The sequence below is a fragment of the Sinocyclocheilus anshuiensis genome, unplaced genomic scaffold (assembly GCF_001515605.1).
Source record: "Sinocyclocheilus anshuiensis isolate Anshui unplaced genomic scaffold, SAMN03320099.WGS_v1.1 scaffold186, whole genome shotgun sequence".
Lineage (NCBI taxonomy): Eukaryota > Metazoa > Chordata > Actinopteri > Cypriniformes > Cyprinidae > Sinocyclocheilus > Sinocyclocheilus anshuiensis.
Window position 1 is genome coordinate 1,048,830 of NW_015542355.1, and position 17,442 is coordinate 1,066,271.

Genomic DNA, 17,442 nt, shown 5'->3' on the forward strand with positions numbered 1-17,442 from the left:
ATGTTTAATCAGTCTTAATCTTAATCAGTGTCTTAATTTTTTGTCTTGAATTACTATAAAAATATCTAAGCATCCTTAAAACAAGATGGATTTACTTGAGAAACAAAATTGTGCAAGACATTTTCTTATTTCAAGCAAAAAAAGCTAATCACTTTGCCTGTATAGAAAAATCCTAAGCTTATAATAAATAAATTCAAATTTATTTAGAAAACAAGTCTTGTGCCATTTTTATAAATTTGCATAAATTAAGTACAGTAAATAATTTACATGCATATTTAATAGAAAATATTACTCTTGATTTAAGGATTATTAAATGTTTTAAGTGGATAAAAAAGACAAAAATACTGATTAGGAAAATGGTTTTCTACAGTGTGAGAAAAGTTACTTAGTCTTACATCATTTCTCTTCCTGCCCGTTCCGTGTCCTCGTGATCCTGTTGACCCCCGTGATGATGAACTTCCTGTTGTGGAGCAATTGCTGGACATCTGACCCCGAGACAAGAAGTTGGGCTTGTTGTAAGGAATTAAATCATCTTCTGCTGTGAGCCACATAAACAAAACCATACTGTTAGGGTTCAAAAGTGTGAAAGCCAGTCCATTTAATCCTATATATTTAAAAAAAAAAATAATAATAATATACATTATTTTTTATATACAACATAAAGAAATAATTGTAGAAAAAAAAAAAAAAAAAAAATTAAAAAAACGTTTGTCTATGAGAAGAGTTTTTCCGATTGGGTGTGCTCTGTTCTCTTCTCTCCATGGAGGAATGGGAGCTGCCCACTCTCTCGAGGGACGTCTGCCCACATTCGAATCCCCCTACTTGAGCACAGTCGACCTCAGCCTCAGGAGGCGGCTCTGGTGGAGGGGGCAGATCTGCAGAGATGTGACCAGCATGTTAAGTATGCAGGAGCAGGATAAATGATTAACTAACTTCATTCTGGAAAAGGCCTGGTCAGTAACTCACCACCTTGCAGTACATCTCTTCGGTATTGACCGCTCTTGGAGGTTTTCTTTTTCACCTTGGACTTCTGCCCAGGAGGTATGTGGTCTGCAGAGGGCCTCGCTCGACCTACAAGGGGGGATGAGACATGACAATGAAGTGACTAAAACAATTGTAGCTATTCTAGAAGTTGCTTCAGGTAGAAAATGTGGAATTTTAGATTGCTGGGAGCATGAAAATGGCATTTTACTTCTTCTAGAGTAGCAAAACGTCTGTGGCACATTTATATAGAGAACAGAAACACACCTGGCGTGGTGTTGCTGATGTTCTCTACACTTTGGGCAGCTCCTTGTCTCGGGTCCCGTTTATGTGCTAAACGGTGTGGCACAGTGTCATCAGGGCACTCCTGATTGGCTGACAGGTTTGGGTTGGACTGGATTAGAGGAGGGCTTGGTGCTCTCGGAACTGGCACTGGTCCACACGGCAACCGACTGTCCACAACAAATATGTTCGGTCAGTTAGAACAACGTTTGACAGCATGAAATACCCATTCAAAGGATCTCAGTGTTTTAACCCAGAGCTGCAGCTAACAAGGCACATGAACACTATTATATGAACTCATATTAAATGAAAAACATAGTAGGCCAAGATCAGCACTTTGTAAAAGTGAATGATCTGTCTAAACTTGGCGCAACTGCAGTCTAGCAGGAAGCTTAATGAGAGTCTCAATATTTGCTCTGTGCCGTGATAATCTACAAATACGGAATAAATTATTCATAAAACATGTTTTCTCCTGCAGGAACAAATAATGACACTAAAAATTCTCCTAAGAGAATGAAAACAAATAATCTATTCTATTAATGCAGAGAACTGAAATGCAGGAGAGCAGTTTCCTGAAAGATGAAGGATGGCTTATTAAGTATTTTTAAAGTGAACATCACCTCAAGAATAAAACAAATGTAATTTATGCTGCATCTCAAATTTGTTTTGAAATACACCATAAAGTTTAGAACAAGCAAATCTTGTTGACTTGTGCACAACTCAAACTGTCAAAAAAGCTATTTATGCTGAAAATAAAAGTGAAATAAACTGTGAAATGCTGACCTGACAAAAAATACAAATGCACAAAATAATTGTGAAATAGTATTTGAAGGTTTACGCGTCTCACCGTGCTATCTGTGGCTGTTCGAGCTGATGTAGTCGTGGTATATCGTGGCAGTGGCCATCGTCTCTGGGAGATGGGGTTAAGGTGGCGGTGGATTGGTGGCTGTAGGATGTGGTGGGGGAAGAAGCCTCTCCTCTAGGAGGAGGAGCGGGACCGTCCTCCATCACACCATCCATGAGGTAAGTCCTATCCGGGAGAGGAGGACACCACTCTTCCTCATCGGACCTGAGTGAGAAAAAAAGTTTCAATATTATTTACATGTCTATAAATAAAGTGCAGCCCTAAAAGATGACTAAAAAGCTGACTTTACAATGTTTTTTAATAATAATCATATTGAAAACATCAAATTTGCCAGAGCACATACTCTACCTGCCATATTTCTATTATAAATAAAAAAATCTACTTTTCTTATCACTCGCTTGCCCTTCTCACTTAGAGTGGGAGAATAAGTGACTTCGTTTCTGCTCTATAACTAAATTCCCTCATTTTTAGCATAAGGTTAAGTAACTCCAGAACCTCTGCTAAATCAATCACAGCTCACTCATTATGATTGCCTGCTGCAGTAATCACCAGGCCAATGCAACCGGTGGCATATCGATTCCTGCTGCTGTTGTGTCAAATGAGACAGCCTGGCCTCCAGATAACCATATGCGTGATCTTTTAGCTCTCGCGGGACCAATCCATACAAAAGCGATGGAAAAGAAGTTAAATGCAGTGGCATTTTGAGTGACACTGACTCAATGTTATGCCTTGGGCACTTAGAGGGCAAACCTCTGAGCTGAATGACACCTACACACAGCACACTCTTGGTTTAGTATGTATGCGGCTGCTTGGTGTTTCTGTTGAGTTCTTGAGCCTCGCTGAGCTGAAGGGTGAGTTCTTAAATTATAGTCATAATGCAGTAACAGAGCCGATGTTCTTGCCTTCAGGCTGCCACAAAGGTTAACCTTATGAGCCACTAGTTCATCACACTTTTGAGGACTAGTGATGAAAATCCAGTCTGGCTGTCAGTGTTGCATTGCTTGCTTGTGCCTTGAACGACGTCTAATGCTCGGAGGAAGGAACTTGAGAAGGGTTGTACCTTTCACTGGCTAATGCGGTTACTGCGGGGGGCTATGTCACGGTTATCAGATTCACAGATCTTCACTGTGAGTCAGGGCTGGTTAACCGCTACGGCTAATGTGACTCGGCCATGTTAGTGCCCCTCACGGGCAGCTATTGGGCTGAAGTGGTGGCAGAAACAACCTGTCAGCGCCCGCGGCCGGGGCATTGTGCGGCTACTGCTGACCATGCGCTTTACTAACAAGGAGCTAATGTGATACAGACCAGGAAAAGAAAACATAATTCAGTCAGGCCATCATGAGGAAACAGGCCAGATTCAAGGGCAGCATATCGCTAACTTTGTTAGCCTCCATATACGGCCTTGTCAACAGCAATCAAACTGCTCTGGCCCTGTGAATTCTGACTCTTCTTGGAACAATCAGCAAAATTTTGTCCAGAAGGCTAAGTGAGGCCATGTTCCCAGCTAGCCAGCATGCTGCAAAATGGTAAAAGATGTCTTCATGTAGACATGGTAATGAAGTTAAAAACTCTAAAGAATTCCTGACATGGTGTGTGAGAACTTGAGGTGAGACTTGACATTTGTTTTGTCTGCCAAAGTTCTGATTGGAATTTTTGGCTATTTTCTACTAGTTCAGCTCCTATATAATTGAATAAAGATTGAAAGTTTTTCTCAAGATTGTTTAAATAACATGTCACATCACCATTAGTATTAAAATTGTAGCTTTTTAGTTTAAAATATGCTACAAAAGCTGGCACAGCATTGAAATGAATCTCTAGCCTTCTAGTGAACTTTACCTCATGTCCTGGATTAGTTCATCATCATCTTCCTCTTCACACTCGTTCAGCTCTCCAGACAGAGGGGGTGGCGGCAACGCATCCATCCAATTGAGAGATGGCGTTTTCACTGGCTTCCCCATCAACTTCTGCTTTGGTTGTTTTACTGTAGGAAAGCAAGCAAATATTTTTTTTTTTAATGAAAAACACCTTTATTCAGCAGTGTTGTTACTGTTAACTAAAAATAATTTTAGGTTGTTGAAATACAGCTAAAATAAACTAAAATATAAATATTAGATGAAAACTTAAAGGGGTCATATGATGTTGCTAAAAAGAACATTATTTTGTATATTTGGTGTAATGAAATTGTTTATGCACTCCAAAGAAAAAGGAAACTTGAAATCGCATCATATGACCCCTTTAAACTTAAAAACCGTAAACAAAAATTAGAAATGTTGCCATGGCAGCTAACTGAAAAAAATGTAAGTACTAAAACTGTACATTAAAGCTAAATAAAAATATAAAAAACAAAAACTATAACAAAAGCACATAAAATTGAAAAAATGAAAACTGAAAATGTAAAAATCAAAACTATTTCAAAATATTTAAAAATAACTATAATAGTATATAAATAATTCTAAAGTAATACTGTTATTCAGCCAAGCACAGCATTCATATTAGGACTGAAGGAAACAGATAAGACTGAAATGATACCGTTATCAGTCTTGGAGCGCTCTGGCTGGGCATACTGAACATTGGAGGTTCCAGGCTGAGTCATCCAGTGGCTCCCATCTTGTTCAGGGCTGCAGGGCGCCTGGTTGGTGAAAGGCATGATGGGAGTGCTGGCGTAAGGAGTGGTATGTTGAGAGTACTGAGCAGAGAAACTGCGCAGGTCCTCGCTGGTGGGATCAATGGTGCTGTAGATGGGGCCTTCATTGGAGTCTGTGCTGAACTTCTCGTTTTGGTTAAGGTAATTAGAGATTCCCGCCTCTAAGGAAGCGATGGTAAATTAATTAGGGTTTAATTAATGAGACTCTGTGCTGTGGAAACAGTGTTAAATTAATTTAACAGTACAGCCAGTGGTGTTGTTCTATAAAAGCGAGTCTTACCATTATAGTATCTCTCCGGGGTGTCATGTTTAGATGTACAGCAGTTCACTGAGTCTTTCCCGTTGTGCACAAGATTGGTAGTTGGCCAAGAATCAGCCAGCCATGGGTAATTTCCCATGTTAGCACCCAGCATACCAGGCCTACATATCCAGACATGTCCAAAAATATCAACAACTACAGAATGAACTAAAGTCAATGTATTTACACTCTGAATTGATGCTTAAGAAGCTAAAAGTTCCATTTACCTTCCATTAAGTCCAGAACTTTCTCCATGCGGAAAACCAACTGTAAAGAGATGAAAAAAAAATATATATATAATGCAACTGATCCACAGGCAGAAATTATTAGGCTAAATGTGAGTGCTCTGATGGTTAACTAAACTTATCTTCATAAACCAAAATAAAGCTGAAATCATAAAATTCACAAAAAAAGTATGAGATGGAAAAAATAAAAAAATTACTTAAAATTTTTTTAATTAGAAATATTGCCTTCTGAAATAAAATAAGTTTTGGTACTAAAATTACTAAAACTAAAACTGAAATAAAAATAAATTTAAGCTAAAAATAAATATTAGGAAAAACAAAAACTAACAAAATATGGCAAAAGCACATAAAATTACTAAAATCTAATTTAAAATGAAACTGAAAATATAAAAACAAAAGCAAATACAAAATAACTACTATAATAGTATATAAAATAACACTGCTAAATCATTATTTAATGTCAAATGTTATTTGGTGTGATATGTGCATGCATACCCGCAGGTGTGTATGCAAATGATGCTGTGTAATGGCTGAGCTCTTTTCTCTTCTTCCGTCTGCAGTAGATCCACACACTGAATCCCATAAGGATTACCCAGCATGCCCCGCCAATGCCTGCGATGAAGGCAGGCTGCTTCACTACGTCTGAGATCTGCTCAGCCAGACTTACATTCTCGTCAGATTCGCTGCCTCCACCTGTGACTGTAGGCTGCTCTGCGGGCAATTCTGAAAAGGAAGGAGAGAAAGAAAAAGAGAGAAAAGACAGATCAAAGTGTTACTCAGACAGAATGTCTTAATAGGACTCAGCTTATTGGAAAGAATTAAGCAATTTAGTCTCATAGCGGGACTTTAAAAAGCAATCAAAGAGAATTTACACAATTCTTGGTACTTCTACTCCACAAGCCCTTCACTCCACTCTTTAATTCTTTTAGTTTAATAGTCACGGCTGTTTTTTTTTAGCAAGCACTCACTGATAAGCACAGATACAGGCTGGCTGTGTGTGCCCACTCCTGCACTGGTCACTGCCGCCACCTCCACCTGGTACAACACACCGGGTAGAAGCCCCTTTAATAAAGTGGTCAGCAAGTTCCCGTCCACAGTCTGATTGATGTGGTAGCGCGTCTGAGAGTCGTTACCCAGACACCAAACCTGAAAAGAGATAAGACTTAGATCTGAACCTAAAAATACCTGGTCCTTGACCTGTAGAACTCACATCTGCAAAGAACACCAAGAAACATCCAACATTAAAGAGTTTCCCATTGACCTTCATTGTATTTATGTCCATACAATAGAAGTCCATGGGAACTGAAACAGTTTTTGCATGTATTTGGGACATAAGAAGTTTGTTTTGTTTTTGTGGTCTGACTTTTGCAATCTGAAATATACCTTATACTCTTGGATGACTCCATTTTGCATCTCAGTGGGAGGAGGCTGCCATGATACACTGATGCTTGAGCTGTTGCTGAGCTTGACTGTTGCTACGGTTACAGCACGAGGGGGGGCACTGGGAACTGGAAGAGAATTCAATTAAAATTACATTTTGAAAAGTGTATAAACCTTAATAGTAAATCTACATTAGCCCTCTCCATAATTTTATTTGCCTGAATGAAGCGATTCGTCTTCATATTATGTACAACAGAACAGAATTGAGTCGGGCTGGGCTGAATAAACCCGAATTGAATTGATTAGAACGAAATTAAATTGAAGTGCATCAAATGGAAACTGAAAGAGCTGCAGATATCTCACCCTCCTCTGGCGTGCGAAACGTCAGCGGGCGGCTGTCCATGCCCTGGAACTTGTTAAAGTAGGGTCGTATTTTAATCTCGTACTCCGTGCCTTTGAGCAGGTTAGCGATGACAGCGTTACGCTCCGTCGCAGCTTTCACTTCCTGCTGTGACCAGGAGCCGCCGACAGGACGATAAAGCAGACGATAACCCTGGATGTACTGAGACTGACGATCGACCTGACAGATGGAAAGAGGGAGACCGAGACAGAGAAATGAGATAAGGTGAGCCGGCAGGAGAATCAAAAGGCCAGTGAGGGGCTGATATTAGCGACACTCACATTCCAGCTGATCTTCATGCTGGATGCTGTCAACAGCACTGGTTCGTGAAGCTGCACAGCCATCTCTCCCAGCTCCCTCTGCACCTGCCGATGGTCCACACCTTGACCTGTAGGACTCACTTTTGTGACATTACTGATTTATGTATTGTGACATTATTTAATGTGAAAAATTAATGTAATATGGGAAAACATCATATTTTTATTAACAAATATTAACAAAATATTAACTTTTTTTTATTATTGTAACGTTTATATATATCATAGTATTTTGTTGTATTTTATTTAATTTTTGTTATAAAATAAAAACATATAAGTAGTAGTATCCTACACTATGTGTCAGATTGGTGATTTATGACCTGATTTATGCTGCAAAAGAACAAAAAACACCTGATATTAACATCTTTAAATTATGCAAATATATGAATTTAGAATATATCATTGAAATGGTCAAAACCACCAAATAATAGGTCATAAATCTGACACATAGTGTAGGATACTACTACTCATATAATACAAAATATAGATATAAAACATTTTTCTCCTGCATTTGGTGTAAAATATTTTTCATGATTAGCCCCAATCCACACTGAATGGAATTGATTTATATGTAATCTTTTAAAACAGGCACAATTTATTTTGCTTTTCACCTGTAATTTGTTTGTATACTTAAAATTTACACAACACATAATTTGTATAACACGTTCACACATTTTTTAAGATCTCTATTTAAAAAGGTCATAAAATTGATTGGTCCCCAGTGTACAGACCTTGTGTGCGTACAGGCTCTGAGATGGGGCTGGGGTCACTCAGGCTGTAAGCATTGAGCGCTCGCACAATGAACAGGTAAATGGTATTCGGAGACAGTCCAGTGACCGTGTGCTTCTCCAATTTCACAAAATCTGCAACCGTCTGCCATGTACTGCCTGCTGATTGGCTGAAAAAATAGATAGAAAGATTATATTACTACATTAAATTATTCATCATATTTACATAAACATCAATTACATATGTGTTTATTTATGCTCTACAATATCAAAACCAGCAGATTCATACAGCTGAATCTGAATAAAACATCAATACACCAATGTTTTGTCCTACATTTGTCCCGAAGCTGTTGTATGGCATTAGAGAGAGGAGGGTTTAGCAGCAAAGTCAGTGTCATAGATGTTTATCTGAACTCTTTTGATTGTCATTACACGTGTCTGTTTAATGACCCGGCTCTTCTGTGATGCTATTCTTGTACCCTTTGGCTTGACAGTGCATGGCGTGACTAGAAAAAGATCTCTGTGGTGATAGATTTATTTATGGCATAGACTAGGCTTGTCATAATGCAGTCAAAACACTGCATGTAATGGATTCTGAACTGAGAGTTTATTAAATATAAACCGAAAACATTGGCTGATTCTGTACAGGGATACATTTCAGCTTCAATTTAAGTACATTCTGCTTTTTATTAACATCCAGATCACGCCTAAACATACAAGAATAATTTAATGAGAACCAAGAGAGCTACTTAGATGTGGCGTACAGGTGAGCAAGATTCATAACATGCATCCCCCTCTAATAAACAATGAACGTTAAGCACAGACATCTGTCTGTGCCAGAAGGCTTTGAGATATTCCTCTTCACTTGTCTGTGGTTAACCATCATCCTTGTTTAGAGCAGTGGTCACGTGTGGTACTTTCAAGGTTTAATTTTCCCCGGTGGCAACTCCTGCCGCAGACACAAAGCCAATAAAAGCCCGACCTGCACAATTAGGCCAAGCCATAAATGCTGGGAACCTCGTAAATATTCCTTCAGCGACCCACCGATAGGAGCGATAAATCCAAGGTCACTTTGTTATCAGCTGGGATGGAAGAAACAGGGAAAGGCTGAAGCATAGACAATTCCCTTTTCTCCAGCAGAACCGTGATTGGTGCTCCTGTACGCACATAAACACCTGCATAAAAGTGCATAAATTCAAAAAGTGGGCCGGAATATAAACCTTTTTTTTCCCTGTATTGAGGTGTCAAAATCCTAAACCCAAAAGCCTAAATTCTCCTCATCCGCAATCTCAGTTCTTTTCCATCCCTCGTTTGTTCTCCACCACCCTCCTACCTCCCTTTCCTAGCATTCCGTGTTCCACAGCACCGCTGGGAAGGAAATTTTACAGCAAACGCCCCTTTCAGTCCCACAGCACTCTATAAAGAATCAATTTTAAAGATGTGGGGCCATGCTAACTGTTACCAAGGGGGGCAAGGGAGAGGACAGAGACATAGTGTGTGTACATGAAATACAGAAAGAATGAAAATGTGTGTGTGTGTGTGGCACTCTGCATCTCCACTGCCGAATAGCCCTTTTGCTGGCTGCTCTCCCTCTAAGGACTGCAGGACCTTGGTTCTGTAATTAGAGGTAGCCCCATTTCAGCCAGCTTACAATAGCTTAAAGAAGTGTCTGTGTGGACTACATTTGAATTCATTAGCAAATCATACTGAGACCATCAGCTTTCAGAGCGAGCACATTTCTCAAGCTGACTTTGTATGAACAAACCTCTTGCAGACTGAGGCCCTGTCCACACGAACGCGGTTATTTTTAAAACCGCAGCTTTTTCTACGCGGTTAGGCCGTTCGTCCACACGCAAACGCAGCACCAATTCACTGAAACCGAACATTTTTGAAAACGCCTGCCAGGGTGAAGATTTTCAAAAACTCGGGTTTCAGTGTTATCGTGTAGACAGCGAAACCGGAGTTTTTGGCTTGTGATGTCGGAGCCTGCGCTGTTATCTCCGCCTACTGGAAACTTTTTCAGGCTTCTGACTGGCCAACATGGCTTTACGGTTGAGATTATATCGCCACCTGTTGGTTTGGCATGCTCTTGACAGTGCTTCATAGCATGTGTTTGCGTTTTCATGTGGACAGAGATTTTTTTTTTAAATGGAAGAAGGAAAAACTCTGTTTATAAAAATACCCGTGTACGTGTGGACATGGCCTGAACAAACCCCAAAACAGCTAGTGCAAGGGTTTATTTTTTTATGCCAAGGACACCCAAATATGATGATCCCCTTATGAGGGACCCATTTTGGAAAATATAAAAGCATTTTTTAATGTATTATAAACCCATTTATACTGTGTGAGATTATACTAATTAAATAATTGGCTTTTTGATAATATTAAAGCAAATCGTTACAAAATAAATAGTTTCCATGTTTTACAGACAAAATACTCAAAAGCTGAGAGCATGTATTTTTCTATTCATTGTATTAAAAAAAAGATGATCTTATTAGAGCTGCCAAGAGAATAAAATAAGCACAATTAATCTCATAACTTCCACCAAGTCTTTAGAAAGTAAAATCAAATTCAGAAAACATGCTAAAAATGACTGAATTAAACATTAAATTAACATACTGAGTGTAAGTGAGCCTTGATCAAAAAATTGGCCTTCATCAAAAAACTGCAAACAAGTAAACACACACAGGCACACACACGCACATACACGCATGCACGCACACACACACACACACACAGGCACACACACACACACACACACACTTTTTATTTAGGTTTTTAAAAAATATTTCTATTCAATTTTACTAAGAAAAGCTTTTTTTTTACCTACTCCACTTATTCCGACAACTTATTTTGCCATGACTGTCACACCCATTGAAGCTCCATTATTATGCTTAACCGGGTTCACCAAGCACATATATAAAAACTAAATTGAAATAAAATAATTCAGAAATCGTGATGATGCCAAAACCATGAACTCATAACTGCCCAGTAACTTAGCCTGCCCTAAGCTATGCCGATATGCAGAGGTTAGCCAATCAAAACAGAGTCCATTACATAACAGGCAGTTGCAAGCCTCTTAATAAGAGGGTGGAAAATGGCCACGTAAAGCTAAATTACTAAACTGGCACAAACCTATATGTGCAAAATAATTCAATAATTCATAAAACTATATCCCCTTTAAATAAGCCAGAGTTCTCCAGTCTGTGTCTGAAATTCAATTGTAGAACACCAATAGAGTTGCTATTAATTTAGATCTCTTTGGCAGTAGTTTGCCGCCTGAGGGGAGTGATTCTTGTAGCAGGCAGGATGTGAGATGTAAGCACAGCATGTAGTTGCCCTCGCATGACTGTGACGAGCAGTAGAGCGGGGGTCCAGCTCGTCTCTCCACTCAAACTGGAGGCAACACAGGTGTAGGCCCCGGAGTCCGTTTCCTAGCAAAAGCAGGTTCAGGGTCAGCATTTGTATGGATAAACTCGAGCACAATGCATTGCCTCACTTCACTTGGAGCAGCGTGGAAATCTTGACAAATGAGCACAAATTCCTCGAAATTGCCTATTATTTCGCAATAATACAGGATCAACGGTTATTACTATTAAAGTTAGCGACAGGAAGAAAATAATGTGCTGTTGTGAAACCTAGTGAGCTGCATATGTTGGCATATTTTTACAGCATCATAGGCATGTACCTAATGCAGAGACAAAATAATTACTTCTATTACAGGCAAACTATAAACTGTATCTTTCACAAAGAATGAAATCCCATAATGCACTGTGACAAGTGCAAATATATACATTCAAGTTGAGAAAATCTCCTTATATCTATTACAAATATGTGTAATTCATTCAATACTGAAAAGTATGAATACAAATAGTTCAATCTAATTACAATAGAGTGTTTTATTCAATATTGGTGTGCATTATATATTTTTGTGCTTATTAGAGTATCGTATAATTAGTTTAGCAACATGCTTACAGCAAATTCCATTGAAATCAATTGTCAGATCAATAGTCAAATCTCATGTGCAGTAAACCATTACTACCACACTAATATACACTACTATATTATTATAATTTAAAATAATTTTTTTTCTATTTTAAAATATCGTAAAATGTATTTTATTCTTGCGATAGTGAAGCTGAATTTTCATCATCCATTACTCCAGTCTTCAGTGTCACATGATCCTTCAGAAATCATTCTAATATGCTGATCTGGTGCTCAAGAAACATTTCTTATTATTATCAATGTTGAAAGCAGTTGTTTCTTAAAATTTTTGTGGAAACCGAAATACATTTTTTCAGGATTCTTTGATTATTAGAAAGATAAAAAGAGCCACATTTATTTGAAATAGAAAACTTTATAAATGTCTTTATAGTGACTTTTTATCATTGTAATGCATCCATGCCGATTTAAAAAAAAAATCTTACTGACTTCAAACTAGTGTATGCAAATAACACTAGACTAAAATCAATATGCCACTGTCTAACCCTTTAAACAATTTAAAAAAGCAAACCAGGCTGGACAGTTTAATCGGATGAATCCATCAGAGTTTCATACTAGTGTCTCTGTGAGTCTTAAAACCTTTCCATTGTGGGAACGCAACTGAATTTTAATCTTTCAGTTCGATTTAAGATATTCGTGTCTATCATCTGAGTTAGCATGGGTGTACTGAATGTGCAGAAAGAAAAAGGAAATACAAAGACAAATTGGCGCGCTGTGGGAAGGGCGAAGGGCATTACATTTTTACCACAGGGCCGAGGGGAGAAGTCAGGCAGAAATTGCTTACGGCAGTGAGAGATGTACTAAAGCTTTTCTCTTTCTATCTCTCCGTGACAGCGATCTAATAGTGCTGACAGCTCAGGGGCACCAATGACATGTCTGAGGATTTGACTCATCGGTGATGCACACATACATCCACATGCCATGACCTCGAATTACTGTCTGCTTACTTGTGATGTGTCTGTTTTGTCTTTAATCTCGTTTTTCATGTAGAGACTAGCACGATGCATGTTAGCGTGAATTAAACAGCAGCTGACGTAAACAGCAGATATTTGTAGAAAAGCCAGAAAATGTCTTGTTTGAAACTGAATCCATGTACCGAAGAGTAGCTTTATATCCTCAGGCAGTACAGGAGTGTGTTGAGAGTGTTATTTTGGTCACTTATTAATCTCTCCTGGGAGGAGGAAGAGAGCAAACGCAAGGTGTAGAAACTGTTTTCTCTGTGACCTGTGACCTCTTCCTCTTTTGAGTGGATAACCTCATTGGTTAGACCGCTGTTGTGCTGGCTTAGTCATTGGTGGAAAACTGGAAGAGCTCAGAGAGGTAAGCAACTGGGCATCGACTGATTGATCATGGATGGCAGCTTTGGGCTCAGCGCTAAACACACACTTTAAAATACATGAGCGGAAAAGGAAATCGGAAGATAAATATTTTGATAATATGCATTCACATCCTCTACTCATTTAAAGGGATAAAGAATAAAGCTTCTGTCATTATTATTCACCCTCATCTCATTCCAAACCTTATGACTTTCTTGCTTCTGTGGAACACAAAAGATGATATTTTGAAGAACATGCTGGCCACTCTTTTCCGTGCAATTACAATGAATGGGAACTGAGGCTTTCAAGTTCAAAAAGAACACAAAAGCACCATGACTCGTGTTATATTTCAAATCTTTTGAAGTCATACATCAGACTGAAATATAAGTTGCCTAAACATTTTTCCCTGAAGTGGGCGTTTAACCACTGCAATCAGTTCACAGTCAGTTTAACTTGAGAACCAAGTCAGTCAGGTTTGTGAAAGATTTATTCTTTTGAGTCAGAACTTTGAATGAATTGGATGATTCAACATTAGTTGATTCAAGTAAACATTTTGTGAAATGTGAACTGAATCAACTGATTCATTGAAAAGATTTGACTCAAAAGAATAATTTGTCATGTATCATTAATCACTACTTTCATGAACTCTTATAAAGGTGACAAGCAATTGTTGCTATTGTTAACTAAAACCAAAAGTATTCAAATGTTCAAAATAGACATATTAGATGATCAACTTAAACCTAAAACCCAAACCTAACTGGAAAAAAAACTAAGTTAAAGTATTAAAATGATTGAACTACAACTGAAATAAAAAATAAGTTAAAATGAAAAAGAAATTTAGAGGGAAAAAAAGAATAAAACTGACAAAAGCACATAAAATTACTAAACTAAAATTAAAATGAAAATGGGAAAAAACAAAAACAAATAAAAGCTCATAAAAATATTAATAAATACTAGCATAAAATTTATATAAAAAAAAAAACACTGGTCTGGTCTGTTCCTCAGACAAAGCTATCATATGGCTTCAGAAGACTTTAAATACAGTGCACAAGTCATATGATATGCTTTCATGGTTTTTATTTTGTCATTTTGTAGCTTGACAGCCCCATCCTCATTCACTTTTCATTATACTAAAAATCCTAACCCAGAATATTCTTCAAAACATCTCCCTTTACAACAAAAAGCTATACAGCTTTATAGGAACAATGTGCTGGAGAATAAATAATCACTGAATTCTGGGGTGAACTATTCCAAGCTATTAGTTTTTCTCAGAAAACACGCACACACACTCATTATTTTTCACATTTATTTTTCCTCACTCCCCTGGCACAGTTGAGAGCAGGCAGTTTCTGGCGATTCTCCCGGTATAATGGCACCTTTTCACAGCGCTCTCCCTTTCTCTCTCCTTCCCTCACACACTCACACACTACCATCTGTGCAAACCCCAGTCTCCGTGCCCCCTTGTGCTCTCCCATCATGCCGGGGTAATCGTGGACTAAAGGGGGCCAACGGAGGCACCAGACCAGAGAGGACGGGGCCAACACCAGAGCCAAAGATGCCCATCTGAACAAAGCATGCAACGCTTAACAGGCCAAATAAACAAAACTCAAGATTTTTTTGGTGCTAGCTGTCCACAAAGCCACTGTACTGAATATCAAGGGCACATTTAAAGTGTTGCAAACATTGCAGAGAGTACAGGGTTGCTGCGAGTAGCACATAGAGATTGCTAGCCTCCCTACCATTCTATATCCCAGAATGAGCATTTAATTAAGGCATGAGTGACTGTTAATCATTCCCGGGCACAATCAATTAACACATCAGGCCTGTTCACGGCGGTGCCACGACCTCAGGTGAAACCTGCAATTGCACACACCCCTGAGGCCATTAGGCTAGCATGCACTAACACTAACGACAGCACACACTCCCATTACAATCATAATTACCAGTTTTATCACAGTGCACAACTCTCGCATGAGCGGCTGGGTCACCCCAAAACTGTCGACGGAGCAAGTATTAAAATCGATCTGCTAATTAAGCCTGCCTGTTTGCTGTAAACTCAATTGCATGTTTTATGCCCCGGCCATTGATCCGATAGCAGTAATGACATTTTACAGCAATCATCTGTGTTTAAAAGTCACATCGGCGTGTCTGAAAATGCACGGCAAGTGAAATCCGTTCATATGGAATATCGTATAATAGCATATGGTATCTGTCAATGAAGAGAGCCAACATGCAAAGAATAGGGCTCGATTTAAAAAAACAAAACAAAAAAAAACATATGTTAATATCCCCAGGGGATTAGCATTTTGGAAAATAAAAGCCATGAAAAACAGACCCTCATGAGCACACTTAAAAACTATCTTGACCGAAGTACCTGCAGGGCTGTGATTTGTAAAGTGCCGTTTTCCATTAGGCTAATGCGCTCGTCATTGCCCAGGATTCTCTGGCCGTCGCGCTCCCATTGGATGCTCGGAAGAGGGTTGCCCATCACGTGGCACTGCAATTGGGCGGTGGTGCCTGGAACGAGCGTCTGGTTGGCCGGTCCTTGGCGGATGATGGGAGGGATCCGGTCGGATGGGGCTAAGGGTGAAGCGAATGAGAGAGGCGTGGGCCACAAGAACCAAATTTGCATGTAACACCACCATATCACTCACCTCGTTCAAATAATTCACAAGAGATTGTTGAAAAAGACACATTATGAATTATGCTCTTTGAGATTCCGAGAGTAACATGATGGTAAAATACAATATCATTGTGCAATATGACATATAATGACAAAAACAAATACAGTAACTAAAAAAAAGTATCAAACGTCCAGTGCTAAATTCCTCTGTGCACCGATGCATTCAGCAAAAGTCAAAGTGAAAAAAATTTTTTTACCAAAAATTTAAATCACTGAATTTAACTGGCCATTTGTTTCGCACTCTTACAGCCTGCCAAACAGAAAAGATCAGCAATTCATCTGATTTTAATTAGATCAATGACACAGGCCTCCAGATGTCATTTGATTGAGTTGTAGTGCAGCTATAAACTCTTTTTGAAATGAATGTATAATGTTATTGCACAGTGGAACTAAGCCAATTGCATTGTAACACCTTTAGCAGGCTGCGTTGTGTTATAATAAAATTTAGGGGTGCTCCGATCATGATTTTTGAGGCCAATCAACGATCGCCGATCACAGAAAGCAGTATCTGCCGATACCGATCACTGATACCGATCTTTTTAAAGCCTTCTTTTTATAATTTATAACTATTTATAGTGATACTTCAATCAGGATTTTAGACATTTATTCAGGGCCTGAATTTCATTTTTGAAAATGGGGGGAATTCCCCTCTGAGGTGACTCTTGTGAGAGGGGAAGCAGCTTTCACACAGGAGTCCGCTACTGATCCGTGGCTGTTTACCACAAACACAACATTTATTCCAACATTATAATCATAACATTATTTTGATTTAAAATCCAAACATTGTCACTGAAAATGCTTTTTCAGCATTGCAATTCTTTTTTTACACAGTACAGTAATACAATCTTTCATAGACATGTTTAAACACAATAAATGAGCAACACATTATTCAATGCTTTTTACTTTTGCATTTAATTCTAGATTTATATATTAAGTTGCTCAAGCAAGTGGCAAAACATTTCAACTACTTTTCTTACGTTATCACAAACTTACCATTGACAGAAATAGTCAGCTCTACTGCCTTTCCTTTTGCATTGAAATCTTTATTACAAGCAATCCTGCTAAATAAAGAACTTTGTTTTCCTACCTCCACGAGTGCATCTATTATTGCCTTGTTTACCTAAAAGTGCTCTTTTCCTTTAAAACTAGCTATCAAGCCATATGTGTTGACTGTGAAAGACAGTATACTTTAATTAAATGCATTTATGGTGCAATTGCTACATTTTCGTTTTCATATGTACTGCAAACAATGTGCTGTCACTTTAATTCAGCGCGTGTATCACAGCAAACATAGACTCGGT

The 17,442-nt window shown here is 38.6% G+C and overlaps 1 protein-coding gene across 1 annotated transcript in view; it reads right to left on the bottom strand.

The window, feature by feature from the left end:
* LOC107691689 (roundabout homolog 2-like) overlaps positions 1–17,442 on the bottom strand; it is an 89,961-nt gene that overhangs the window by 3,946 nt on the left and 68,573 nt on the right. The window contains exons 10-26 of the mRNA XM_016490469.1: positions 15,833–16,038; positions 11,501–11,574; positions 8,144–8,310; positions 7,377–7,498; positions 7,059–7,275; positions 6,699–6,823; positions 6,284–6,461; positions 5,811–6,038; positions 5,298–5,337; positions 5,053–5,192; positions 4,658–4,933; positions 3,965–4,109; positions 2,111–2,332; positions 1,249–1,433; positions 967–1,071; positions 711–875; positions 396–547 (exon numbers count right to left, since the gene is read on the bottom strand). Of these exons, the coding sequence (XP_016345955.1) occupies positions 396–547; positions 711–875; positions 967–1,071; positions 1,249–1,433; positions 2,111–2,332; positions 3,965–4,109; positions 4,658–4,933; positions 5,053–5,192; positions 5,298–5,337; positions 5,811–6,038; positions 6,284–6,461; positions 6,699–6,823; positions 7,059–7,275; positions 7,377–7,498; positions 8,144–8,310; positions 11,501–11,574; positions 15,833–16,038 (2,747 nt within the window). The remainder of the gene's footprint in view (positions 1–395; positions 548–710; positions 876–966; positions 1,072–1,248; positions 1,434–2,110; positions 2,333–3,964; positions 4,110–4,657; positions 4,934–5,052; positions 5,193–5,297; positions 5,338–5,810; positions 6,039–6,283; positions 6,462–6,698; positions 6,824–7,058; positions 7,276–7,376; positions 7,499–8,143; positions 8,311–11,500; positions 11,575–15,832; positions 16,039–17,442) is intronic.